Source organism: Pteropus medius, unplaced genomic scaffold, assembly GCF_902729225.1.
Source record: "Pteropus medius unplaced genomic scaffold, Ma_sr-lr_union100, whole genome shotgun sequence".
In the NCBI taxonomy this organism is placed as follows: domain Eukaryota; kingdom Metazoa; phylum Chordata; class Mammalia; order Chiroptera; family Pteropodidae; genus Pteropus; species Pteropus medius.
Window position 1 is genome coordinate 6,741,672 of NW_024349796.1, and position 10,277 is coordinate 6,751,948.

At 38.6% G+C, this 10,277-nt stretch overlaps 1 protein-coding gene across 1 annotated transcript in view; it reads right to left on the minus strand.

Annotated features, from left to right (window-relative positions):
• DNAH14 (dynein axonemal heavy chain 14) overlaps nucleotides 1-10,277 on the minus strand; it is a 209,823-nt gene that overhangs the window by 145,356 nt on the left and 54,190 nt on the right. Inside the window, exons 17-20 of the mRNA XM_039883632.1 lie at nucleotides 8,032-8,401; nucleotides 6,258-6,448; nucleotides 2,944-3,189; nucleotides 2,394-2,515 (exon numbers count right to left, since the gene is read on the minus strand). Coding sequence (XP_039739566.1) covers nucleotides 2,394-2,515; nucleotides 2,944-3,189; nucleotides 6,258-6,448; nucleotides 8,032-8,401 — 929 coding nt within the window. The remainder of the gene's footprint in view (nucleotides 1-2,393; nucleotides 2,516-2,943; nucleotides 3,190-6,257; nucleotides 6,449-8,031; nucleotides 8,402-10,277) is intronic.

Consider the following 10,277-nt stretch of genomic DNA (forward strand, 5'->3'; position numbering starts at 1 on the left):
GGAGAGAATCACAGAGGGTGCCTGGCCCAGGAGCGAGAGTGCAGAGGTGTTTACGATAAGATTCAAGTTCCATTAGTAATTATCTCATCTTAGAGGATAAGGAAATGTAAAGCAGTTTCGGCATATGTATAAAAATTTTCCTTTACAGAATATTATCGTTCTTTTCTCCCCTTAAAAAAGGAAGCAAACCCACGCCTGGCGTGGTAATCCACTGATATAGTAACTTTTGTTTCCGCTCTTGTTGAAGGTGAACGAGGGCAGTATTTTCAAAGGCTGCACAATCTAGCTCTCTGCCACTCTCTGCTCACCTGTGTTTCCCACTCCCGTCCCACCCGAGTCCCGACCTGATAGCAAGCTCCTTACGACTTGGAGGTTAAGGTAGAGAAGAAATTAGAGGAAAAGCTGTTTGTTTTTAATTCAGCTGGCGTTACTTTTAATTCTCTTTTGCCTCTTAAATGCCCTTGAATGTCAGAACAGTTACCCATGGGGTATATTGCTGAGATCTTGAGTGCCCCAACAGAAACTTCTACACCACGTCGGTCCCTGGCTTTCTCCAGCTGACCTCTTACAAGCACGCCTCATCATTGCCTTACACAGTGTACCCCTGGCATTCCCTTGCTCTGGTCGTGTCCATTTTGAGTGGAGATCTGTCAAGATGGAAACTTCTGCTGTGTCTCCGTGGTCTGAGTCAAGATTTCTCAACTTGAACACTGTTAACATTTGGGGCCAGACAAGTCTTTGTTGTGGCGGCGTGGTGCTTTCCTGTGCACTGTAGGATGTATAACATCCTCTATTCACTAGATGCTAGTAGTATCTCTCCCCACCCCCAACCACGCCAGTTGGGACAGACAAAAGGGTCTGCGGACATTGCCAAATGTCTCCTAGAGGGCAAAATCACCTCTGGTAGAGGACCAGGCGTCTACAATAACCCTGTATTTCTTGCATTTCTTCGCTTTCCTATTAAAGGCTGCTTCAAACTTCTCCAGAGAAGAGGCAAGTCCTAGTTTCTAATGCCCCAAATTCCAGGGTGATATATGTCAAGCTCTTCTAAGAGCCTCCCATTATCCCAGTCCCCATCTTGGGATAATTTTCTACAGCTCAGTAAAAATCCCATCACAAAGGATACTTCAAGCTCCCCTTCTGTCTCGGGGAGGTGACAGTACAACTCGCAGTTAGTCCGGAGTGAGGGTAAGTGGCACAGCATCTTCTACTCTCACAAATTCCCTTAGAGAATTCTGCCCTCCCATGCATCTTTCTTCCCTTTCTTCTTTTTCTCATTTCCCCCTCGGTATCAGGGCCCATCATCCTTCTCCATTAGTCAAAGACAGGTCTATTACGAACCCATTTTTTTTTCTTTTCTTTACAACTATTGCACCGGAGCCTTCGGTCTTTAATTAAAAGCCCCATTTTCAACCTCCGAGCAAATCTTGTAAAAGAACAAGTAAGTGACATTTTAAACTCCCTTACTTAGGAGTCTTATTTCTCCTTCGGTTAAGAAATCTTTAGTAAAAAGTTGTTGTAACCATAAAGAATACATCCCTTAGTTATGTAGTTTCACCCATGAAGACTATCGGAATAAGTATAGATTAATGGAAGAATCTAAAACATTTATATGACAAGAAATATAAATCTAAAGCATTCACATCATAAGAAATATAAATGTATAACAAAAACGGATACTCTTTCTTACGAAACAATACTTATACCTAAACAGTTCTCTTTTGTAAACCTCTTGCCTCTAAAATGAAATTGAAAACACTTAACCTGATATTCAAGGTTTCTATCAGATGTTCTAATACCTTACAGATACACACCCCATGATTTCCTACCTTATTTCAGAATGGCTCCTAGACTAGCCTGTGTGATTTATTGTCAGTAGATTAAATTCTTCTAGTTAATACATACGTCTTAAATTAAATACTCTAAGACCAAATACTTTAGAAAGAGACCAATTGATTTGAACACTATGAATAAAAAGAAAGGGTAGAATTTTCAACAATTGTCTAGACCCTCTGTTCTTCCACATGGTCCAAAGTAAGAAGCTATCATTTATGCCTGAATGCTATTAAAAGCATTTGTATTGTTCAGATCAAATCTACACTAATATTCTGGCACTAAATACACACAGTATTGTAGCTTTAGGATTATAATAATGTCTCTGATATTCTTTCCCAGTCCTTAATAGCTTTATATCCATAATTGAGAAATAAGATTTTTATTTCAATCTTTTATGAAATCAAAAACATAATAATGACGCAGCAGATTATACTCTATGCTTATAGGTAGGATTGTTTTAGAGCTCTCATTAAAAACTGATTTCTCAAGGATTACAGGAAATACATTACCCACCGTGCTTTTTTTAAACCTGTATATGGCATGTTTTGAGTGTTTACCTTTGTATTTCTAAAGAATTAAATATCGGTTCAAGATAAAGCCAAGTTCTTTGACAGTTCATCCATTCCTCAAGAGTGCGAGAGAAGAGAGTCAAGTTTTGATCCCATTTATCCACAAGAGCCTACGATGATGAAAACACACCATCAGAGAGCACTGAACAAAAGCCAACCATATGGTTTCATTCCTAATGAGACTAGAATAGATGTGGAGCCTGCTGTTTGTTCTAGAAATAAGTGCAGGAACACACAGGAATAGAGGTAGGATTCACCCTTAAGAGCAATGGCACGGGAAATAAAAATGAATTATCTGGATTTATTATCTGGATTTATCTCGTCTGCCCAGGTTAAACTTCCTGACAGTTCCTCATGAACAGTTAATAATGTTTCCATAAAACTTACTCTGAGTATTTGAACTACCAAATATTCCACCTCATTTCTATATACGTATATGAATGGTTTATATAACTCCAAAGTTTGCAGAATGAAAAACTTAAAGTAATAAATAAAACTAGAGGAAACGAAAACATTTTCCCTTTGCCACTGTATTTACCTTAATGGGCCCGATATAGGAAGATCCTTTAACTGTTGCAAGTATGATCTGAGACTCCTCCAGCTGAGCTAGTATGTCATCTAGAGATGAAATGATTAGGACAGAGGAAGTCTCTGTGTGGTGAGGAACTAAATGTAAAGGAGTCGTGTTCCAAAGTTCAATGATCTTAAAGAGCATTTTTTCAAGCGCAGTTTCTTTAGTTGCTGAGGTCGATATTTCGTTTATTTGACTTTCGTGCTGAAACATCTAAAATGAAAAAAAATTATTAGTTAATGTCCGATGGGGCCCATAATTCCCGATACATCCAAACTGGAAGATTTAAATGACCGTGTTGAAGATGCGTCAGAAGTACTGAAGATCCAATCCCAGTTAGGTTGATGTCCTACCCAGAGACTTCACGGCCTGACCTTCATGACTCAGCTCTTTTTCGTTTTTAATCATCCTAACCTTTTCATATTCTTCATGCTCGGTGAAAATTTCTAAACACAACGTTTATTTTCTCTGATTCTAGTCAGTGTAAAGAATAGTTAACAGCACCTTCTGTGTATATGGAGATATTGTTTCCTTCGGCTTTGTTTCCTCTGCACTAATGTCAACTGCTTAGATACTTTATGACATGCTTTTACTCTCTATAATAATTCTTGGGACATAATCATCTGAGAGAATGTAACTCTAATGGACTCACCTCTCCCTGGCTTCCCGTTCTTTGCCATACCTCGATAAGGATAAGTGTTTCTCAAAATTCATTAGTGAAGTCTATATAGGTCTTTTTTCCCATGTTTGCAGACTGCCCATTCCCACAGGACAAGATCTTAATATAAGATCTCCAGATTCACTCGCCATAATAGAGATACTCAGAGAGCTTCCCATCTCCACATCTTAGAATTAACCAGCTAGGCTGACTGTTTTTATCCCTGAAAGAAGAATCTACCACTGTTGCCATATGCATTTTCATGGGGCTAAAGAGTGATGTCTAATCCCTATGTTTTGTTAATGCAGCTCAGTGGGGACTCTAAACAAATATGACTAGTTTTTGTCATCATCTCTCTTATGGGTCTGCCAAAGATGGGTGTGACTATGGTGAAATCAGTTGACAGTTTATGGTCTTAAGTAACAGCTTTGTCAAAGCCTTCACTTTGACACAGATTATTCGGCCTGAAGCAGATAAAGAACCATAGGATCATCAAGTTTCTATGCTGAAGAAAGAACTTTGTGCCTCATGCCCATATTCTGAAATTGCTTAGTACTAAATCCAGACACTGGTAATGTCTAAAGCAAAATTTTAACCAAGTGGACCTAGCCCTTTATCGTCAAAGTTGGGACTAGACCACCAAATGCTCAGACCTCCCAATCAACTTGGTAATAATCTGGGAAGTTTCGGATGAAATCTTAATGCCTGTAATAATTATCTGCCTCTATTATAAAGCACATGGTTTTCTAAAGTGAAAACGATCAACCATAAAGTAATTGTGTTCATCTTATGCATACCATTGACCTCTTCCTCTTTACTCTGTGACATGCTTTTCACATCACGAGCTTTTCAGAGCCTGCAAAACATCTTGGGCAGAATCGTTATTATATAACACCATAATTTATTCATTTGATAAGATCACAAATGAACCTATCACAGCCTGTTCTAGACAGTCTTGCATCATGACTACCATTTCTGGGTCAGCCCCAAGATGTACGTGTTTTAGTAAATGAAGGCTGACTTTCCGGGCCAGATCCTGTTCATCTAGGCACTTGCGTTATCTGGATTAGTTGTTGTTGAATTTCTACAGGATGATCAGAATCATCCGGGAGCTTTCAGAGCTCACTTCGGATGACCAGCTGATTGTCCGCTCATCTCCTCTGCCATTACGACTAACCTCGAGAAGAAGGGGCTCTTTTGACTCTTGGTTAAAGTATTTCAGAGGCTGAAGACCTTCGCTTTTGTTCAGATGTTGAATTATTTTAATTCGGATCCTCCAAAAACCGTGTGGGACTTTCACTTTAAACTGTCTGCTCATTTGAGAAATGGAAGGATAGCTCACTGGAACCCTTTGAGATCATCGACCCAATGCAGGCCACGAGCTGACCCCCTCTGGGCCTGTCGACCCTGATTTCCATTGCTTGCTGCGACACTTAGCCTGCCAAATTTAATCCTTTATCTGACTTGCCTAAAAATGGTTCCAACAACCTAAGACTTAGACAATGAAAATATCATTGAAATTGTGCTAGATTTCTGAAATGCTGGTTTGAATAAACTTAACTGTTGGCATTGACCTATATGTTCTGAAATTATCTAGATATTTTGCTGAATTCACTTGTGGCACATAGATCGGTTAGGAGACTCTGGGAAAGATCCAGTAAAGCATGAGAGAGTTTACCAATGAGGAGTAAAAGAATAAGAGAAGATTCAAAGATTATTTCATGATTTTTAGCTTAAAAAAAAAAAACAGACAAAAATGGAGATGCCATTAACTAAGATGGGAAAGAGAGAGGAAGAGCAGGATTTGGGAAATGAAGAATGAGAAGTGCATTTCTGGACATTAATTTTGAGATATCTCTTAGACACACAAGTGGAGATATTGATTAAGAAATTAGATACATGAGTTCAGGAGAAAGGTTGAGGTTAAGACTGGAGATATAAAATAATCTAATTTTGAAAACCAATTAAAGTTGTCTTTTAAAGTTCTTTTGAAACTCTTATAATTTCCCCTCGTTTCTTCATCACAACAGATAATTTAGTAGAAAATTATAGGTATAAAATACCGTTATTAGACACTGTCAACGCTGAAACATGAAACATAAATGAAGCTTATTTTAAGCCAAGCATGAAAAAAGAAAAAAAATTTTAAATAACAGAAAAACTCTATTTTTAAAACAAAACCTACATGGCAAATCAAATAGTTGCTAATTGTGTATTTAAAATATAATATTGACTCATTGGTAGGGTTATCCTAAGAAGCTCTTCGTATTTTTCATTTTGTCTAAAATGGAATATAGTTTGGATTTTTCTATTTCTATAAAATGTATTCTCTATAAGCAGCACTGTTAAATATAAAACGCTAATTTCATTTGCCACACATAAAAACCAGTATTGCTGTTCTCTAATCATCTAGATAATAATGGCACAATAAATAGCTTAACCAATATGGCCAACTAAACATAATTTCCTGTCACCTATCATCTGCTAATATACTCCCACCTCCCCAGACATTCTATGAATGTCTCCCTTTTCTAATTCCTGTTCCTTATAGATTTATAGTTGCCCACTGAAAGTTGATGCCACTGGTGTTTCAACCTATCTTTTTAAAACGATTTTTACTTACCTTAAGCTCTAGAAGATCCTCAACTGTACAGTTTTTATCCAGAGAAACTGACTTTCCTATAATCTCCTGGAGAGCCTCCCAGTGCCTTGGCTTGAGACAGGGGTTGCCCAGAGCTATGATGATGGGCAGCTCTTGTTTAAAATCTGTCACTGATTGCCTAAGATGTGTTACCATGTTGTTTCTGGGTAAACCTGTAAATTGCAATGGGTCAGTAGGCTCACTGATGAGATAAGTCCATCATATTTTTAAGCCAGGAAATAAAATTACTACCTAATGTAATACTAGCTGATCAGTTATTAGTCTGCACTAAAATAATAAATTTTATTAATATCACCCTTCCGAAAGAATCAACTACAGATGAAAATAAAGAGAAATAGTGATCAGGACTGGAGATTAAGACCTGAGACCATCGGAGCTAAGTTATCTTGGAAAATTTGAGACTGGGGATAGGCAGCTACCAGAGGGTGCCTCGGATTGCCACTGACAAGACAGATACACCAACAGCTACACATATATACATTCAAATGACTGTTACAGGTTTGGGGCTTTTAAATGCTGCCCAGCAAGGAAGAACATCAAAGGAAAAATTCCATCATATTATTTCACAAGGAAAATCTTTTAACACTGAACTGTAGGAAATATAGATAAAAACTCTGCCATGGACCAGCACTGGTCTGTCCTCTGGCACTGACAAACCAGAGGTATGAGACTCAAAACCTATGCAGCTGAAGTTTCAATACTTATAACCTTTTTACTCGACATTTTACAAAAAGGGGGAAGAGGCAGAGATATAGCCAAAGTTGGGGACTCGGGACAACTGAACACTATGCCCGTGTTCTTAAATGTCCAATTTTGTACAATGGGGTTTTTAAAAATAAAGCCATGTAGAATAACAAAATGTTTTTCAAGACCTAGTTAAATAAAAGGACAAAAGAATTATATGTCCGCAACCAGCAAGATTTTATCTGGGAAGCTACGGATAGAAAAAAGGTGTTTTATACTTGTTACTTATATATTGTTCTCTGAAACAGATATATGACAAAATATTGAGAGAGAATGCACAAAATGAGTTCCGTTAAAGCAGTGAGACTACAGGCGATTTGCTCACGATTTTTCTCTTTCTGCGATATGGTTATATTTCTTGTATAATTTGAAAACAAGCAAATTAAAGTATTTCTCTGGAGAGGAAATCATAGCTTGAAGTATAGCCAAGAGATAAGGGAAGGGAGGAATTTAAAAAGCAAAAACATTCTCTTGCCAAGTGAAATAAAACGTTCCTTTTGGAAAGGATATGATCTTACAGAACTGCTCACACAGAAACGGCATCTCTGTGTTGAGAAGATTTCAAATTTGATGATTAGCAGAAAGGAAAGCTCTCAGAATGGCTTTTTTAGCTGTTCCCCAACAGCCCAAAGGATGCTGCAGGCATCCACGGTGAGGATCTGGGTGGAGATCTTGCAGGTAGGCCCTTAACATCAAAACATCTCTAGCCTAAGAAGACCCAGAATCATGACGAAGTGTCTGGGGTTTTACCCCACTTTTAAAGGATACAAAAATTGTCGCTAATTACTTAAGAAAAAATTTAGGGACAAAGTTTTCATCTCTCTCTTGCTTCAGGAAACGATTCTATCTACACCCCTGCACTGTTTCTCCAGCCATTAATGGTCGCCCCTTGAAATGGGTAAAGCAATCAGGTCAAAGACACTGGTCTCGCTGGCCCAGAGGCCATTTTGTGTGTATTCTTGGTGGAAAGACTTGAGAACGAAACTCTTACCTTTTTCTAGTACGAAGATTATGTTCATCCAGTTTGAAACGTTTCTCTGTACCAGCTCTATGTCAATACTGTGAAGAGTACGCTTCCGCCATTCCTGGAAGAGCGCCCCCCACTCCTCCTGCGCGTCCCACAATAATTTCCTCAAGGTTAAGTCATATTCGATGTCGGAGATCTCCGAAAGCACGATCTGTGTAATCTCCTCCACGTTAAAAGAATGCATATGAGACTGTGCGTCCTCAAAACAATCCTGATAGTCTGAATACGTTTTAACTTTGTTGGCTAAGCTCGCAGCTTCCTCCGAGAAGGTCTGGATCATTTCCATTGCTGCCGACACTCGCGTGCCGGCACATAGCAGAACGGGAGTTCTTATCTAAAAAAAAAAATAACAGGAAGGCGTTCTGAGAGATCGTGACGTTCAGAACTCAAACATGGTTAGCGCCGGCATTTCAGTATGCGCTCGAAGCTTTCGCGAACATTATTTGCCAACATCATCTAAAAAGATTGTCTTTAATTTATAATTACCTGTGTTAATTATGACGAATTTTAATTGTTTCTTATTCCATAGATCTATAATTTATTGTGTGCCTTCTCTATCCCAGTCAGTGGTAACACATCATCTTACCTACTCAACCCATACAACGATCTTGAAAGATAGTTAATATTTTTTACGGTATTTCAAAGAAGATCTAAGGTTATGAATAATGTTCCCATTGTCACAAGTGTGTTCCAGGGTACAGCCCCCTGGCAGCCTGACCCTGAAACTCATTTCTTTTTTCTGATCCTGTTGAACTCTCTGTTACTCTTCTGATGCCTGTCACATGCCGCCTTGTGAGGGTTTTATGATGTTGCATGCGAAATTTTGGACATTTGCAACTATGACATCCAAGGAGGAATGTAAGTAAAAATTTGCCCTGACCTTAACCTTGCTAAATTATTTTTGTACACCTCACAGAATTTAGCACAGTAAAAGGCAGATGGTAGTTGTTTATTAAAAAATTGTTGAAAGAATAAATGAATTTGGATCCTATCACCTTATTCTTAAAAAAAAATCCAACCCATGGAATTGCATGTCATGTTGTGTTATGTGTAGTGTGGTCGGTCATCAAATAAACACTGAAACAATCATAAACACAGTATATTGTGTAAAATAAACTGTATCTGTGATAATAGATAGCGCTTAATATGCAATCTGTAATAGTGATGCCTATATAATGGGTTATAAAAAATTTTCCTTAGGCTTCTCTCATAATGTCTCCTTAACATTGATTTGTTTGTAAGTGAGCTATTTTGAGAGAGGGGGTAAATACTTGGAGAGATAATCTTACTAGCTTAAATGGAGTCAAGGTTAGAGTTTTGCCAATCCCGTCAGCAGTGTCTGAATGGAGACCTTCACAGAGATCAGGAGTATAAATTAATTTGAAAGGTAAACAATTGAAGTTGGATGATGAATTAAATGTGCCCCCGCCCCCATGTCTCCCAATGACTATACCTATGAACCCTGGACACACAGCAGCTACTTCTGGAATCTGAAAATAAACAGTAGAAAGCAGACTGGAGAAGAAGATGGTAATGTGAAGTGTCACCAAATTAGGATTGAGTTTACTATTTTTTTTTCTTCTTCACCAGTATTTCTTGACCTAAGCTCAGTGTACTAGAAACCTGGCAGTAAGTGTCAGGGGATACAAAAGTCAGGGCTCCAGGAGAACCTCCAGGAGAATCTCCTTGTTCTGACTTGAGGAGCAGAAAAGGTTCTGACATTTTATTTGCTTGAACAAACTTCAGTCAGGCTCCTGAAACTTCTCCTAGGCTCATCTGTGTACTTCCTTGTAAAATCTAGTTTTAGTAAGAACGCTGCTAACTCAAGTTTAACCAGACCCGCCCTCAATGTCTGATCGTCCTGGATACCTGATCAGGTCCCTCATCCTCTACCATCCCGTGACATCTGATCACCCTGGCCTGTCCTTAGAAGTATCTGGTTAGGTCATTTTAAGCCAGAACCTTCCTTATACCTGATGTTTCTCCTTAGTAATTTTCCATCCACCGACTTCCTCCCTGCTCCTTAGCTATAAATTTCCACTTGTCCATGCTGTATTTCGAATTTCGCCTGGTTCGATATTGAGCTCTCTCTTTCCCTACTGCAATAGTTCTGAATAAAAACCTGTTTTTACCACTTTGACTACCATCCAGCTCTGGTTTTCCTGCCAGTTCCTAATGTTCAGAGTGTAGAAGTTCCCCTTCTTCCTTTT